Below are 19,485 nucleotides of genomic sequence, written 5' to 3' on the forward strand. Positions count from 1 at the left end.
ATGATGTTCTGAGACACATTCAGTAACGTTTGGAGAGACTGCAACATTTATAAAATATGTCAGGAAAAATTAAGTGCAACCTGAGTTCAACAAGCACCCACCTGGATGATGCAATGGCAGCCATTATTTTGTCAGTACGCTTACCTCACATTAGCTATCAGGTGGTGAAGGGGTCAGAGAGAGAATCAAATAGAGACAGGGGGATGATTAGGGGCCAGAATGACCAGGTAATGATGGGCAATTTAGCCAGCTTTTAATGACCACAGAGAGTCAGGACTTTAGTTTTATGTCCAACTAGCAAAATACCCGCGCTTCGCAGCGGAGAAGTAGTGTGTTAAAGAAGTAATGAAAAAGAAAAGGGAACATTTTAAAAATAACGTAACATGACTGTCAATATACAGTAATTGGTTTGTGAGTGTTACTGAGTGTTGCTGTCATCAAGGATTTGATTATCATTATTTCTTTCAATCAGGTTTGTATTTGTAGGATGTGTTGTGTTCAAGTTACATTCCGTGTTTGTCAAGATGACAGATTTCATTCATCGATTCGTTTCTTACTGCATCAATAAACAGCTCGTCTTCTTCTTTATCCGAGACCTGACACACTGCATGCACGGGTTTTTTACACTGTCTTCCTTTAGCGGACATTGACTTTTTCCACCGTGTGCTTTGTTTCCACAGTAGTTGCACTTATGAATATGCTTGTATGTGTCATACGCTTCATATTTTTTGCTGCCTTTTCAATTGTGTAATTCGGTTTTTGTTCAGCACTCTTTGGAACTGTTGCTTTTTATCTGTGCACTGCGTGAGTTCACGTGAGCCGCTCGGTGTTCATGCATCGAAGGTTCCCAGCTGTGCTGGTGCCATCTCGTGCTATGTCCATGGCTGTATTTAACGTTACCTTAGTCCTGGCACTTAAAACTTTCTCTCGCAGTTTCACTGGGTTTGTGCCAAACACCACCCTGACCATCTCATCTTCATCTGCATAAGCACAGTCCTTCACCCGTGAATATTTAGCGGCAGTGTTTCCATTGGATTGCCGCTGACGGACCGCCTTATATGGGCAGGCACTAAATTATGTGGGAGGCGTAACTCCGCCTCCCACGGGCATCGAGCAGAAGTCTATTATAGTATATGGACGAAAAAATAGGTTCCAGTTATGACCATTATGCGTAGAATTTCAAAATGAAACCTGCCCAGCTTTTGTAAGTAAGCTGTAAGGAATGAGCATTCCAAATTTCAGCCTTCTACCTACACGGGAAGTTGGAGAATTAGTGATGAGTGAGTGAGTCAGTGAGGGCTTTGCCTTTTATTAGTATAGATACGAATGACAGTGCCATTTTTACAACACACCCTGTCACTACACTGGTGCATTCAGATCCATGCAGTTCAGATCAGGGGTCCCCAACTCCGGTCCTTGAGGGCTCCAGTGGCTGCAGGTTTTCATTCTAACCATTTTCTTAATGAGCGCCCTGTTTTTGCTGCTAATTAACTTCTTTCGAATTAATTTTAATTGACTTGTTTTTCGAGATTTGTTCCTCTGAATTGCCTCAGTACTTTCCTTAACTAAACGGCACACAAACAGATGTGAAATGTGAAGTGAGTGAGCTGACAGAAGGCCAACTAAGTCAGGGCCTCAAACTCCAACCAATTTCGCTCCAATCAGTTGCTTAATTAGGTGCCTATTCTTGTTGTTAATTAAACCCATCCGTTAATTCCATGGCTTGTTGCTGCACTGTGCAATAGCAGACATTTCTGAAATTGTTAAAATGTTTTGGGGACCCAAGCAGCTCAACATTCCTGAGACCTTCACCTTTCTTTATTTTCAGATATTGTATGATGGACACAGTTTGCTGGCCGTGTTTTGGCTATTTTTATATCTCATTATTTTTTGGCTGCTAATTAAGGAAAAAAGAAACAATTAAGGGGTCTGAGTGTTCAACAGCAATTAAATAAAATGAATTAAAAAGAAGTCAATTAGCACCAAAAGCAGGTCACTAATAAAGAAAAGGGTTAGAATGAAAACCTGCACCCATTGGGGCTCTCCAGGATTGGAGTTGGGGACCCCTGGTCCAGATGGTAAGTACCCCCAGCTGGCCTCACCAACACCTCTTCCAGCAGCAACCAAAGCTTTCCCTAGATGGCCCCCATCCAAGTTCTGGTGGCATGTGGTATGGCTGCTGACATAAATCTATCTATCTATCTATCTATCTATCTATCTATCTAGTAAAGTGAAAATGATAGTTACACCTGGGATTATGATGAATAAGGGTATGTGTATGAGTAGGCCTTGTAATGGACTGTTGCCCTATCTAGTGTGGTTTGGTGGTATATCATGATGCTGCTGAAATAGGTTTAGGTTTCCCACAACCTTGATAAATACTGGTGTGGATCATATGTGTAAGGTCAGTTATTTGGAAATGATTTTAGGAATCCAAACCAGCCAGAGTTTTTTTGATTCAAAATAATGGTTATCATTGGTAAAAAGCAACACTGAAAACAATGAAAAGTCGAGACATATTATAAAGCTGGGTTTTATTTTTATGATACTGTATTACCATAAGATGTATCCCCAATATCAAGGAACTGATCCACATACTGTATAGAGGGGGTTCCTTCTTTACTTAAACTAATAAACTACAGTAAATACGTCATTAAATAGTTTTTAGTCTGTTTTCATTGTTGGTACTTTTCAAAATACTGCCATTTTTTTTTGTTAAAACAGCACTGTTAATCGCAATAATTAATCATTTTTCATATTGCTATGTTTAATACAGAACCCTTTTAAACTTTTTCTCATGAGCTATTGTTGCCCTCTGCTGGCAGTTCAAGCAAATTAATCTGTCAATATGAGACACAGTGTACTTGTGTATAATGCAAGGTGGATAAAAATGCAGGAGCTAGCAAGATATGATCTGGTGTGTGTCTCATAAGTATCAGTGTTTTATTTATAGTTTGTGAAAATGGAAGAAGTAACAAGTGTCTCTTTTGGTGATTTGGTGCTTATATGCTACGTACTTGTTTATAATGTGGTAGGATCATCCTACCAAAAATAAATGTGATCAGCTGAAGACAACTCTTTAATGTCAAAGAGAAAACAGATTTTTGCAAAGTGTTCTAAATGAATTAAAAATATGACATCACATAAGTATTCACCCCCTTTAATAAGACACACTTAAATCATCACTAGTGCAGCCATTTGGCTTTAGAGATCACAGAATTTGTTCAATGGACATCATTTTTCTGGATGATGCTGGTGTGTAGTATAAATGCACAAACATTTTCACATCCAGCCACAAATCCTCAATTTCACTGAGACCTGGACGCTGACTCGGCTATGCCAGCACATTAACATTGTTGTTTTTAAGGCACTCCTGTGTAGCTTTGGCTTGAAGCTTATTGTCATTGACTTGCCGGAAAACAAATCTTCTCCCAAGGTGCAGGCTTCTTGCAGACTGCATCAGGTTTTCCTCCAGGATTTCCACATATTTTGCTGGATTCATTTCATTTTATCCTCTGCCCTCCCAGGCTTTCCAGAGCCTGTTGCAAAGAAGCATCCTCACAGCCTCATTATACTGCCACAGTGCTTCACAGAGACAATGATATATTTTTGATATTGTGCATTATTTGGCTAATGCCAAACTTAGTGGTTAGCCCGATTGCCAAAAAAGCTCAATTGTGATCTCATCATACCATAGAACCTTCTCTCAGCTGATTTCAGAGGCTCCCATGTACTTTCTGGCAAACTCTACCTGAGATGTCACATGCATTTTTTTTTTAACTGTGGTTTTCTCTTTGACACTCTTCAATAAAGCAGTAATGATTTTTGTCCCAAGCACCTTGGCGACCATTGTTGGAATGATCTCTCCAATCTGAGCCACTGTGGCTTATAACACCTTCAGGGTTCTCATAGGCCTCTTGGTGGCCTCCTTCACTGGAATTCTTCTTGCAACGATCACTCAGTTTTTGTAGATGCCCTGCAGATTTAAAGTTGTGCCACACTCTTTGTTTTATCATGATTGATTTAACTGGACATATTCAGTGACTTTGATATTTTTTTGTCTCCATGTCTTCCAGATAGGCAGGTGCATTTAGCTTACAATCAACTGAAACCCCTCGACTACAGACAGGTGGTCTCCATTGAACTAATTCTGCGATTTCTAAAACAAATGAGCTGCACCAGTGATGATTTAGGGATGTCACATTAAAGGGGCTGAATATTTACAAGATCAGTAATATTATGTTTTATGTTTGTAATTAATTTAAACCACTTTACAGAGATCTGTTTTTCACTTTGACATTAATGAATCTTTTTATGTAGACCAGAGTCAAAGAAGCCAAATTAAATATAATGTGATTCAATATTCAATATTATATATAAAATAAAAAAAAAACTGTGAAGACTAAGCAGGACTTCATATAATCACTTTATCAATATAAAATATATATAAATATATGCATTTTAGGGTCTTCAGGGTTCCATCACAAAGCAAATTACAAAGCACACAAACATACAGTACAAAGATATGCAAAATCAGTCCTTGAATGTGAATGTAAACAATCCACTTCTGCCATCTAGTGGTAGGTTTCATTCATCATTTGATTCCATCTTGCCTGAAGAAAAGTCCTGAGTTGCCTCGAAAGCTTGCATTTTGTAATCTTTTTAGTTAGCCAATAAAAGGTGTCATTTTGCTTGACTTCTCAACACGTCCATAATGGCTAACACAGTACAACACCCTAGTACTTTAAATATTCCTGAACTGGTAAATGAGACAAGAGGCAAATTTCAGAAAATACACAAGCAACAATATATCTACCTGTTCTTGAATTTAATTTACTGATACTTATTTTTGTACCGTATTTCTTTTAAATGTAACTTTCAATATTGCCTTTAAGTATAAACAATTTTCAAAGTGATCTGCAATTTTGTATTTGCTAGACATTCTTTTAATTGAAATTTTATACAAAACTTTGCTACTATTGTAAAGACTGCAGTCTGTACATGTATGTAATATAAAATTATGCGCGATTAATTAATAATAATTAAATCATATATCCATCCATTTTTGGAAGTGAACATTCAGTTTGATAAAAATGTTTGTTAATAAGCAGGTGGTGGCGATGACCCTTTGTTTTAATCTGTGTTATATAATAAGGTATGTTGAATGGCTGAGGGGGCGGCACGGTGGCACAGTGGTAGCGCTGCTGCCTCGCTGTTAGGAGACCCGGGTTCGCTTCCCGGGTCCTCCCTGCGTGGAGTTTGCATGTTCTCCCCGTGTCTGCGTGGGTTTCCTCTGGGCGCTCGGTTTCCTCCCACAATCCAAGACATGCAGGTTAGGTGGATTGGCGATTCTAAATTGGCCCTAGTGTGTGCTTGGTGTTTGTGTGTGTGTCCTGCGGTGGGTTGGCACCCTGCCCAGGATTGGTTCCTGCCTTGTGCCCTGTGTTGGCTGGGATTGGCTCCAGCAGACCCCCGTGACCCTGTATTCGGATTCAGCGGGTTGGAAAATGGATGGATGAATGGCTGAGTTAAGCAGGTTTCAAAATGAATGGATGGATGACATTTGTGTTGGAGTTTTGTAAGTTTAACTGGTTCAAAAGGCTGTTGTTACCTGCAAGTAGGTGTTATCGCAGAGTCAGAGAGAAGTTTTTATTTACATCAAGATGGAGATATTGAACTGGAGGTGTTTAATGATGTCCTTTCTATCTATTAAAGAATTTGAAGTTAATATACATGGGGTGGGCAAAATAGGTTTACATTTGTGAGTATGTGAAACAGGGTTTTTTTCTTGTATTATTATTTATGTATTAATTATTACATTATTTATTTGTGTTATTTGCCTCCTTAGTTGCCTTCTAATTATTATTATTGTTGACTACTACAACAACATTTATTTCTAGAGCACGTTTTTATACAAATGATGTAGCTCAAATTGCTTTACATGATGAATAAAGAAAAAAAGAAAAATATAAAAATAAGATTAGGCAATACTAAGTAACAAAGGATAAAGTAAAGTCCAATGGCCAGAAGAACAGAAAACACACACACACAAAAAAAAAAACTCCAGAGGGCTGGAGAGAAAAAAAAAAAAAGAAATCTGCAGGGGTTCCAAGGCCTCGAGTCCACCCAACGGTTGTGCCTTTTAATATTAGTTTTTATTTCTATAATTTTTTTGACCTTACTTGGAAATTCAGTTTAGTTTTAGTTTTCCTTCATTGTGTATTTTTAGTTTTAGTTTAGTTTTTATTTTACAAAGACATTTCTGTTTTATTTTTATATACAGTATATTAGTTTCAGTTTTAGTAATTATAGTATGGTTAAAGATCTACTATGGAGTTTAGTTTTTGTGTCATAATGAAACAGAACTATACACTTAACGTTGTATTTAATATGAATTTAATGATAATGGAAGCTTGCTACACTACACAACACACTTTACTATTTGGTTTTGTTTTTGTCTGATAAAAACAAGCATAATCAAAACCAGGTACTGAATATAAAGAATTTTACACAATTTTATAATTTTAAAAACAGTTTCTATTTCATTTGTGCTGAACAAATCTGCGCTGACTGTTTGCACTTTTTTTCTTTTCCTTTTATTGCCCAGAATGGGCCAATTTGTAATGAGCTTTAGGTGAATTTTAAGGTGTGAGGGTTTTTTACTCTAAATGTCTACAGCACACAACATATCCTGCTCCAACGACAATGTGCTTATAATGAATGCCTTCAATATTTCATTCAAAAATCTCAAACACTGGGCATTGTTATTTTCTACCAGCCATTTTGATCTCTGATTCCATCTCAGGCACAAACAATTTATAGACAGAATTTTGCACCTGCGGGCCTGGAAAGATATAAAACATAAGAAAAGAGATTCTACTGTGTTCTGACAGGTGTGACCATAAAAATCACAGGGGTAAAGGAAGAACAGGGGTCTGAGGCTTGAATCAGTGTGCAGACCCCAACTAGCTGTATTGAGGGAAACAAAGAAAAACAAGCATGTAGTGTGACGGTTAGGGAGAGTGAGACTTGAATAGCCCATATGTAAGAACAGTAAACCCATAATGAGCAATAAAAGTTTGGACATGCACAGAATGACAGAGACAGCATCTGAGATTAAGTACAATTTATACATTATCTAAAACTGTTTATCCAGAGCAGGATCACAGGAACCTGGAGCCTACCCAAGCAGGTTTGGATGCAAGGCAGGAAAAATCCCTGGTATGTAATATGTATGATATGACTGATGTTAAGAACAAAAAGATTTGAGAGAGAGAGAGACATTGAAAAAATAGGGACAGATATTTTAAAGCATAATTCTGCTGTCAACATAAAGCAGGCACCTGAGAAATAAGCTGAAACATTACTCACTCGTGATTTTTCTGTCCATACGGTAAGGTTTTTGTTGAGCAGCACATTCTGATTTCAGATGTTTGAATTACAATTTTAAACAAGTGCAAAGAAAGGTGGCACATATAAATCGCTTTCTATCTATGCGCTTTATACACATATTCAGCTTGCTCTGTCACTGCAAATGCTGTGTGAAAACCCGCCCTCCGTCACCAGCCGCCGTTCGCGAGATGAATATGCGTGGGCAGCTCGAGGTGGATGGCTTTCAGTTTTACAGTTAATTGTTATAAGTTTTAGAAACTAACAGCAAGAAAATTAATTCAAAAATGAAAACTAAAATTATGTTTAGTAAATTATTATTTTATTTCAGTTAGTCTTTCCAGCTACTTTAATAGTTTTGTTTAGTTTTTCATTTCAGTTTTGTTAATTAATTATTTCAGTTTAAGAAAATGTTTTTTTTTAATAATAGTTTCAGTTTTGATTTTAGTTTTCGTTAACTATAAAAACCTTGCCACCCAGCACCCACTAGGTATTCTAACATAAATGATCTCAATCAGTCCTCATGGCTTTCAGGCTTCACGTGGAAGAATTAGATGATGGTGGCCTTCAATCCATCAATGTACGGACTGCACAGAGCTTTGATCAGGTGGTGGTGGCGCAGATCACCACCACAGAAAACCAGAAAAAGAACAGTAGAGAAAGTAGGGGGTTAGTATGGATTGCGGAGCCATGATAAAAATGATAATTAAATACCTATACAGAATATCAGAGTTACACTAAAATAAAGCTGCGAGAGAACCATTTTAGAAGTAATGTGTTTTTAGCAGTTTTCTTTAAGTGCTCCACCGTATTAGCCTGGCAAATTTCTATTGGCAAACTCTTCCAGATTTTAGGTGCATAACAGCAGAAGGTCACCTCACCACTTCTTTTAAGTTTCGCTCTTGGAATCATAAGCAGACACTCATTTGAAGATCTAAGGTTATGATTTGGAGTGTAAGGTGAGAGGCATTCCGAGATACAGAATGGAGCAGATTATTTAAGGCATTGCAAAACATAAGCATTATTTTAAAGTCAATTCTAAATGACACAGGTAACCAGTGTAGTGACATCAAAACTGGAGAGATGTGCTCGGATTTTCTTTTCCTGGTTAAGATTCTGGCAACTGCATTCTGCACTTGTTGCAACCTACAAGAACCACCTACAAGAACAACCTGCATATCTTTTTCCATACAAACAACTGTAAACCTACTTTTGTCCACCCTGTGTAATAAATGTTTACAATCTATTAAAAGTATATATACTGTATATCTAAAGCTGTAACAGAATGAATTATTAAACATAAGGAAACAGACGAAGAGAAGAGATCATAAAGGTCTGAATATTAATAGTCAGATGACATGATGTATTCGATGAGGTGCTATGATCAGAAAAAAGTATAAAAGACAATGAATTGTTTAATTGGTTGCTCACTCCATGGACTGAGGCATCTGTGTAAATGAAGAAAAAGTCTGCATTTTCATCTGGGCACAGTAACAGCCTTCTTTGAAGATAAAGAAACGTTTCTTCCACGGTACTATTGTGGTATATGGCTGGCCAGTACCCCCAGGCCACCAGATGGAGCCCTCCCTGCAGCAACCAGAAGGGCATCATGGACATTGAAGTTTTCCTTCACAGCCCTGCTGGATACCCTGTGGGCCACCAGAGAACGCTACAGGGAGGCTCAAGGATTGTTTTCAATACAGACCGGAAGTACGTCTCAGTCACAAGGACAGAAGAAACAATGTACTTCTGGGTCGAAGAAAAGGAGTTTTTATCTGACCCGGAAGTGTTACCAGTCACATGGACAGAGAGAGAGAAACACTTCCGGGTCAAAGACTTTAAAAAGGAATATGGGAGATCCCAGGGTTGAGCTGAGTCTGGTGGCAGGGTGACAACACGTCTGGGAGAGGAGGATTGATTATTGTGGATTTATTGTATAATTTATGAGTATAGTGGAATGGAGGGTGCTTTGTACACATTATTACTTTAATAAAGTCAATTATTGGACTTTTATCTGGTGTCTGGCGTCTGATCTGAGGGTTCAAGGGGACAACAGTGCCCCCTATCTGTCACACTGTCTATTGGTTTTGTTTTACTTCGTCTTCTAGGAAATAAACACACAGGCTTGGGTTGTGGTTAAGATCAGTGGGTTCATGTTTCTTGCTCCATTCTAAGACAGGTCTTATTCATATTTTTTAATGAATCTCCAATGTATTTATTTTGTGCATTCACTTTGCAGTTTATCTCTCATAACCAGCCTTTTAAGCAAACATGTGCTTTAGTCAAAATGAAGTATATTCAATAGAGTCCTGAGATGTCAAAAAACAACAGAAGCCTGGGTTTTTATTTTAGACATTTCACCCTGCCAGGCTATTTAACATATCTGAGCAGATACAGAAGCAGTAAACCATAATTAGCCAAAGGTTTCCACTCTTTCAAATCAGCTACTGATTACTAAAAATTGTTTGCAGTATAGACCCTTCAGGATGGAGTTTTTCTACACCTGTGCCACTTTTACCACAGAGAGACTGTTTAATTACACACTATTTTCCATTCCTGTTCTGTGCCCATTTCTTTCTAAACCTGTCCTAGCAGAAGCTGCCACAAGGCAGAAAGCAGGCATAGAGGGAATAGCAGTCCATCACAGGATTATACTCGTTCACACCAGAACAGTTTATTGTAGTTTTGACAATAAACTTTACAATGGGATCACACCTAAGGTACCAAGAGGAAGCCAACATGAACAGATTAAGAAGGAGCTAACAACACACAGGAGACACTCAAATTAGAAATCCAATGAGGGTCCAGTTGTTGTAAGGTGACTGTGCTACCCACTGTACAATCGAGGTGAATATTACATTTAACTTCAGAGAATGTATGATCTGCGCTTGCTATGATTGTTTAAGGTCTCACTTGACATTAACATTCATAAAAAAGTGTACACAGGATGTATTGCTGGTACATGCCATTAATCTTCATGATCTCCACTTTAATAAAATAGTTTAAAGTTGTAATAGTATCAATGCCACACAGCTCCAGATCTCTGGGATTGAATTTATCCCATTTACTGACTGAGTGGAGGCTTCATGTTCTCCTTCTGTCTGCAGCAGGTATCTTCATGCACTCCATATGTGCAAAGCATACAATTATTCCACTTAAAATCATCTATAAAACACATATCTATTGTTTAAAATTGTCCAAAATGTTTCCAGGGTAAGATCTAACCAGCGAATGTTGCAATCAAGTTCCAGCCTCGTTGGGTCACATGTTTTGGACCTGCACCACATTAACATCATTCTGGACCAAAATCTTTAAATGCCTTTCAGACCGCCTGGGTGTTACAATCTCTCCTAATCCACTAAAAGCTGTGTTTGGTGGACTCACAGAGGGGCTTAAAGTGGAGAAGGACCAACAAACTGGAATTGCCTTTATTTCACTATTGGCATGTTGACTTATCTTACTCAACTGGAAGAATCCTAACACCTCTTTTAAGTCAGTGGACAATTAGTGTTATATACTACTTGAAATTGGAAAAAATTAAATACTCACTTTGGGGAACTTTTTAAAAACCTGGCAGGATCTAATTACTAATATTTTAGAATAAGCATTTAAATTAAGGAAGCAGATTCTCTTCCCCTTTCAATATAGTTATTTTACTCACTTATCATTTCTACTATTCAAGTTTCACTATGCTGGCCTAGCTCTCTTTCTCATGTGTAGGGGTTGACTTGATTTGAATCTAGTGTTATAAAATTTGACTTGCTTGTATAGAATGTTGTTTGATTTTAATAAATTCAATAAAATGTTTAAAGAAGGTGTTTTCAATCATTCTGATTTACACTCACCTGCTAAAGATATTTAGAATTCTGCATCATATGAAACTGTGCTTGAGGAGCATGTGAGGCCATCTATCCAAAAGTCAAAGTTGAACTGGAAATGGACCTCTCAGCAGAATAAGGATCCGAAGCACATTTCCAAATCCAGCAAGGAATGGCTCAGAAACAAGAAACGGAAGGTTATGGACTGCTCTAGTCAAAGCCCCGATTTGAATCCCATTGAAATATTGTTGGGGGATTTCAAATGGGCAATACATGCAGGAAAACCCAAAAACCTTCATGCAACTGAATCATATTTGCACAGAGGACTAGTCAAAAATTTCACTGAGTCAGTGCCTGAGACTGATTGATTAAACTGGACATATTCAGTGACTTTGATATTTTTTGTCTCCTTGTCTTCCAGATAGCAGGCCCACCGCCAGAAATATTTGGGCCCCAGACAACTACAACTACTTGTGGGCCCCTCTGCCTTCCCCCGGGTCCCCACATGCCAAAACCTTCAAATACGTATACAAAATGATCGAAATGTAGTTTATCTGACAGCGACAATGCTGCATTTATGAATACCATACTTGATGAGTTAAGCCTTCTCGCACATCAAAGTTTGACTCGAGAAGGAAAGCCAGTGCTAACGGAAGCTCGTAGCGGAATTGAAACAATACATTAATGAGATAGGCCTATGTATTATCTAACGTGTAGTGGTACAATTATACCAACACAATGAATAGGAGTAACATCTGAACATTTTAATATATATGAACGGTTAGGGTTATCTACATGGTGTACAATCAGTATGGTAACTTGCTGTATCAAACTTCAAAGTTTTCAGAAAATCCGGGTGATCCAGAATCTTTAGTGATACACAAAAAACCAACGCACACTCGTCACTGCTTTAAAAGCAACAATAAACACCCAAGCGAATGAATTATCAAACTATGAAGACGAATTTCTGCTACACCATACACGTCAACATCCACGATAGTGCACAACAATATCGCTGTTATCTGAGACAGAACAGCGCCTGTGTGTGTGAAATGGAAGTATTCAATTACAGCGGCAAAGTCAATCCATTATCCACGTACCCTGTACAACAAACATACTACTCAACGTCAAGCTCAAGGATGTCGGCGTCAGCTCTCCTTTGTCTTTGAGAAGTGTGCCACTGCCGGCCCCCTTTGACAAGCGTGCTTCACACGACACGAGCACGATATCTACTTGTGTGGAGCGTGCGGCTATTAAAACACTCACTTGTACTGTTGTAAGCTAAATGATTTAACTTTTCTATTACATGTAACTTGAATAATTATCTGAATATATATCTACCTGCACAACATCAGCATAAAAAAAATCAAGCGTGAAGGGGCCCCCTTCTGTTAGGGCCCCGGACCAGAGTCCCGTTTGTCCCCCCCTGGTGGCGGGCCTGCAGATAGTCAGGTGCATTTACCTTACAATCAATTGAAACCCCTCGACTACACACGGGTGGTCTCCATTGAATTAATTGTGTGACTTCTAAAATGAATGAGCTACAACACTGATGATTTAGGGACGTCACATTAAAGGGGCTGAATATTTACAAGATCAGTTATATTGTGTTTTATATTTGTAATTAATTTAAACCACTTTAAAGAGGTCAGTGCCAGAGACTGGTGAGCAGTTATGCAAAGCACCTACAAGAAGTTAATTCCGCTAAAGTGGGCAATACTAATTTTTAAAGCCAAGCTTTTTCCTATGTAGACAACTACATCTATTGATATAATTTGTTGAGTAAATGTTTGAAAAGGTAAATATTCTTTACATTTTTATTCAGGTGCATCACCTTTATATGTAGGGGAAGATCTTCAGTTTGCCTGTCGAAATTTGTTGAAAAGGTCAACAGTTTCTATGAGGTGTACTTACTTTTTCACATGGCTGTATGCCTTCTGTCTAAAGCAGACCAGTTTATCTACTTTAAATCATTTCAGTGAAAAAAATCAAATTACAATGACTTTTTGGTGGATTTGACATAAATCAGAAGTTCATTATTGGTGGCGAGGCATATGTATAAAACATGAAGCATAATGGTTTATAGTAAATCACTTTATTTAGCACTTGAAATAAGCAATACATTAACTAGGCGAATCGATTTCCACAATGACATCAAAAAGGGTAATGAATACCATATATTTTAAGGGAAAAATGACTGTTGTAATTATTTACATGCAACTTGTAATAACTGTTTAGCCTGCTATCATATTTTTGTATTCCTTCAAACTGGATGCACCCCGCTGTTTTAATTTTCTTTTCTTCAATAGTCATCAGCATCTCCAGCAAGGATGGCGATTAAAGAGCTTTCATAATGTCCAGAAGCATATTGCTACAGGAAAAAAGAAAATCCATAAACCGTGTACATGTGTTAGTTTTGCAAAGGGCATACATAATGTGTATAATAAAAAAATAATTTCCATAATAACTCCATCATTGTTACAAGTACTTACTACAAACAAAAATAATTCACTGCTGAAGTGGATTCAGAAGGTTCTCACACCCCTTCACCTTTTGCATGCTTTATTTTGTTGTAGATTTAATTTTAAATGCATACACTTGTCATTTTTGCCCATCAGTCTATACTCAGTACCCCATAATGGCAAAGCACATGCATGTTTTCAGAAAGGTTTGCAGATTTATTCAAAATCAGAAACTGAAATCTCTCAATCTTAGAAGTGTTTGGACCCTTAATTCAATACTTTTGGGAGCAATTACGATATTGAGTCTTCTTGGTTGAGTCTTTAGCTAATGTGTGGTCAATGTAGTGGCACAATAATGGCTGCTGTCGCATCATCCAGGTGGGTGCTATACATTTGTGGTGGGTGAAATGGTTCCTCTCTTTCTATTTAAAATGCTTTGAGTAGCAAGAAAACCAATATATACAGTAAATGTAAGTAATTTTATTATAACTACTACAAGCTTTGCACACCTGGATTTAGGCAATTTATCTTATGCTTCCTGAAAGATCCCGTCAAGCTCCGTTAGATCGGATGGGAAGCATCTGAAAATAATAATGCCATCTTGAAGTCTCCCCACAGATGTTTTATAAGGTTTAAGTTTGGGCTTTGGCTGGGCCACTCAAGGACACTCACAGGCTTGTCCCAAAGCCACTCCAGTGTTGTCTTGGCTGTACGCTTTGGGTCATTGTCGTGCTGAAAGTACGTGGAATTTATTATGTGTCACGCATACATGTTGGAGGAGTACTGTATGTAATAACCCACCGAGAAGAAAGGGGGTGCTGCTGCTAACACTGTCATCTCCTTCTTTCTTCACAGTGTCATGAAGCCACCCACTAAGGGCGTTTGATCCTGCCCCTTTCGGTCTAGCTGCCATAAAACCCCAGGCGTCCCAAAAGGAGGTGGGTGCAGTCCACTGGATGAAGTGACTGAAATGCCTTCCTGCAATTTATTTAATTGATATTCCTGCATGCAGGACATACACAGAAGAGTATCTTTTCTCTTTTGTTATTTTGCTTTGACCTCAAACAGTAAAACAGACTACCTGGTTGGCACCCCAAAATTTCTTATTGTCTATAGAACTGTCATTCTTGCACCCGACCACATATGCTTATCAAAATGAATATTTATCTCTACGACTTGTGTTTCACACTGATTCCTGCCTTTTGCAAAAGGAAATGTTGGCTTCATCTTGAAATCTTCTGTGATGCAAGGCATATTTTTTAGGACAAAGATGGGCAGAAATCTGCTGCTATCTCCAGCTACATCTTTGCTAGAGGTTAAAAGCTAAGACAAAATACAGGGTGGGGCACGAAAAACTGAACCATCTCCTCTCCAACGTCGACGTACATTTCTTAGCCCATACACGAAACTAAAGATATGCAATCCAAGAATCTGTACTTACTGGTAGGAGGAGGTGCTGGAAATGATTTCCTTGTGCATCAATACACTTTTCTGCACGCCGCACCATATTGTCATAGACGCGACGCAGCTTAGCCGCTTCAATTTTTTCAGTTTCACTACGAAACTGTCCTTCAGTTCCTCTAATGTCTTTGGATTATTGACATACACTTTTCCCTTCAGATTGCCCCACAGGTAAAACTCGCAAGTGGATAGGTCAAAACCTTTGCTGACGGTTTGTTCCTCTGTGAAGACATTGTGAATTCGAGAAAGTGACTTGCGAGAAGTGTGACATGTTGCTCCATCCTGTTGGCTCAAAACTTCCTTACTAATGCACAGTTGGGGCTGCTGACCCTGTTGCGACAATGAGGCTCCACGATCGCTACGGCACTCGCCTGTATAATAGCTTGGAGACAGTTTGGTTTTTTCGTGCGCCACCCTTTATATATATTTTAAAATAACAGGGATAAAGTTTTTGTTTAATTGTAAATTATTAGTTAAGCAATTTATGAGAAGGATTAATCAAATTTGTTTTGTGGTTTGTAGTTCACTCATTGTCTCATGGACTGAAACCATAGGAAATATTAAACGCTTCCTTATATTGTATTTTAAGAAAGTCAGTCCTGGGTGTGGAACTGTGAATGATAGATAAGGACTAATTAATAATTTCTCTAATTAATAAATATTATGTATTAAGTTGTAAAGGAACCATATGTATTCTGACTATTTCATTGTTTCAAAAATGGCAACTTATCAGCAATTAAATCTTGTATGACCTAAAGGGAGATGACTGTGGATAAAAAACATGAATATGGATAAGAATGGACTTTAAACACAAGAGGAAAGCCAATGAATGGAAAATTATTCAGAATTTCTCAGTCTATCAATGTTTAATAAATTTTCTATTTGTTAATTAATTAATGTAGCTCATTTTACTTCCACAAAGGTGAACAATCTGAGGTTTTGTGCACTCTATATCAGAGTTTCTTCAAGGACCCCTCTGTATTTGGCTGAATTCATGCTGTTGAGAAGTTTCCCCATAGCATAATGCTTCCACCACCATGCTTCACCATAGGGATGGTATTGGGCTGGTGATGAGCAGTGCCTGGTCTTCACCAGACATAGATCTTTTTTTAATTTTTTTATTGATTTTATTTAAAAGCAAATAACAATTCATACAATTAAATCAAACTTAACAAAACAAAATTCAACCCGCATTAAAACATTCCTTGTGTGATTTTGTGTTATACATGAAATAAGTTATTCTTGCCAACAAAAGTTGCATCTACTAAATACTAACTTTAAAAGGGGTGAAACGATTATTTTCTGCTGATCAGTATCAAAATAGCCAACTTAAATTCAATGTTGTTTAAGAATAAAATGTGGATGAGTGGATACATTTTATAGACATTGAACATCCTACTTAAATTTGCCATTCTCAATGAGGTGTTCTCTTGTTTCTGACATTGTGTCTCAGCTTTATTTCATCCTTAGGCCATACAGTGGCTTGTTCTCCACCTGGTTTCTAACCTTGGCCTTGGTGCTCTGAATTCTTCTTCAGAGAGTACACAACAATGACCTAAAAAGGCGAGCTAAAGAAAAAGCGGTTGACCTAGAGAATTAGCAAGAATAAATTATTTGCAGAGGTAGCTCCATTGGTGCAAAATAACAATGTCACACATTGAAAACTAAAGCAATATAGCTGCTTTAATGAATAGTTATTTCACTCAGTTCTCTAATGAATTTAAATACAAACTGCATCAGAGGTCGCTGCACACTCTACAACCACCCCAGTTTGGACAATGAAGAATGGGGAAAAAATGTCCACACAGGTAAAGCTCATGGAGAATAAGAGACCTGTGCTCATAGACTCAAGACTATCATGGCTGCCAAACACTCATTTGAAGTGGGTAATACTTATGTGATCAATAATTTAGTGCTTTACATTTGTAAATCTGCCTTTCGTATTATGCTAGATGGGATGGTCTCCAGCACCCTACGTGACCCTCATCTGGATTAAGTGGGTTAGAAAATGATATGAAATATTAAAGGGGGTGAATGCTTATGTGATCAGCTATTGTGTTTTATATCTAAGTGCCCCCTTAATCCCCACACAGACAGGCAGACACAAACATTGTCCAGCACACATCTATATTTTAAGTGGTGTAGTGCTTTCCTTTCGCTCCCCACTACAGAGCCCAGTACACAAGCACATTCCTGTCTTCTCTCTCTCTCTCTCACTCTGCCAGCAAGCTTCGTCTTCCTCCTCCCGACTCTGGCTCCTCGAACAACCCCTTTTATAGGGCACCCAAAAGTGCTCCAGGTGCTCCAAGACCTTCTTCTGGCAGCACTTCCGGTTATGGTGGAAGTGCTGTAACCCAGGGCCCTGCTGTGAGCTAGGGGGATTGCCCTCTAGTGTTCCGGGAGAGGTAGGTATTACCCTGAATATGCCCTCTTCCCCAGTCCTTTTATCACAGGGGCATCCCAGCTGGGCAAAGGCCACAATTTATAATTAATTTAAAGCACTTTGCAGAGATCTGTTATCACATTTACATTAAAGGGTCTTTTTCTGTTTATCAATGCCAAAAAAGCCAAACTAATTCTACTGTGATTCAATGTTGTACAATAATAAAATGTTAATAGGAAGAACGAGGAACAGGAAAACTCCACAAAGACAATGAACAGGTGAAAAACCAAACCAGGCATACTAACTTCGATCAAATTTAATGAAACATTCTGTGGTCCCGTTGACTTGATGGGCATATTCCTAACAGGAAAATGTTTTTTTTACACAATACAATGTGGTAAAATTGAACAATACAGTACCTTTACATCATGAAAAAGAGAGATGCCATATCTTTCCTTATACCTTTTCCTTATAGTCATAAGATCAACTTCACTTCGGGAAATCAGCGTTCTAATTACAGTTTGATTGTGAAATCCAAAATCCTGAAAAAAGAAATTTCATTAAGATTGTTAAAATTTACTGACTAAATATATAATGTTAGCCATGATTCCTGTCAAACACTGGTAACAGAATGATTAAAAAAATAGTTGCAATCTCGTGTCCTGTGTGTACGTTTAGTGTCTTTCCTCTGTATTCCTTTTCACCGGTGCTCCCTTTCAATCTCATATTCTGGCATTAGTTTCGAGGTCCCTTTCTTGCCTCCTTTTTGGTTTTATATTTTCCATCTTTTAAACATCTACTAAAATAATATATATATATATATATATATATATATATATATATATATATATATATATATATATATAACAAATCTATATGAATATCATTAATTGCATCGAGTTTAATAATTTAATTATTTTAGAAAAATAACAGAATGGGGAGAGGTGGTGTGTTATGTGTATCTTAATATATATATATTTTATATATATATATATATATATATATATAAATGATTTAGATAGGAATATAAGTAGCTAGCTTGTTAAGTTTGCAGACGATACCAAGATAGGTGGATTAGCAGATAATTTGGAATCGGTCATATTATTACAGAAGGACTTGGATAGCATACAGGCTTGGGTAGATTTGTGTCAGATGAAATTTAAAGTCAGTAAATGTAAAGTATTACACATAGGAAGTAAAAATGTTAGGTTTGAATACACAATGGGCGGTCGGAAAATCGAGAGTCCACCTTATGAGAAGGATTTAGGAGTCACAATGGACTCTAAGCTATCGACTTCCTGACAGTGTTCAGAAGCCATTAAAAAGGCTAACAGAATGTCAGGTTATATAGCATCCTGATATGTGGAGTACAAGTCCAAGGAGGTTATGCTCAACCTTTATAATGCACTGGTGAGGCCTCATCTGGAGTACTGTGTGCAGTTTTGGTCTCCAGGCTACAAAAAGGACATAACAGCACTAGAAAAAGTCCAGAGAAGAGCGACTAGGCTGATTCCAGGTCTACAGGGGTTGAATTATGAGGAAAGAGCTCATAGAGTTTAAGCAAAAGAAGATTAAGAGGAGACCTGATTGAAGTGTTTAAAATTATGAAGGGAATTAGTACAGTGGATTGAGACTGTGACTTTAAAATGAGTTCATCAAGAACACGGGGACACAGTTAGAAACTTGTTAAGGGTAAATTTTGCACAAACATTACAGAGTTTTTCTTTACACAAAGAACGATAGACACTTGGAATAAGTGACCAAGTAGTGTGGTGGACAGTAAGACTTTAGGGACTTTCAAAACTTGATGTTTTTTTGGAAGAAATAAGTGGATAGGACTGGCGAGCTTTATTGGGCTGAATGGCCTGTTCTCGTCTAGATTGTTCTACTAGTGCAAAATTATTAATCCGACTATGTAAGCCAGTATTGGTAACAGGACTTTTAATTTGAATTGTCTGGAGAGTGGAAGGGT

The 19,485-nt window shown here is 37.8% G+C and overlaps 1 protein-coding gene across 1 annotated transcript in view; it reads right to left on the reverse strand.

The window, feature by feature from the left end:
* Positions 1–13,316: 13,316 nt before the first annotated feature.
* LOC120532219 (annexin A10-like) overlaps positions 13,317–19,485 on the reverse strand; it is a 128,519-nt gene continuing 122,350 nt past the window's right edge. Inside the window, exons 11-12 of the mRNA XM_039758068.1 lie at positions 17,933–18,055; positions 13,317–13,578 (exon numbers count right to left, since the gene is read on the reverse strand). Coding sequence (XP_039614002.1) covers positions 13,510–13,578; positions 17,933–18,055 — 192 coding nt within the window. The 3' untranslated portion in view covers positions 13,317–13,509. The remainder of the gene's footprint in view (positions 13,579–17,932; positions 18,056–19,485) is intronic.

Source organism: Polypterus senegalus, chromosome 7 (assembly GCF_016835505.1).
Source record: "Polypterus senegalus isolate Bchr_013 chromosome 7, ASM1683550v1, whole genome shotgun sequence".
In the NCBI taxonomy this organism is placed as follows: Eukaryota; Metazoa; Chordata; class Cladistia; order Polypteriformes; family Polypteridae; genus Polypterus; species Polypterus senegalus.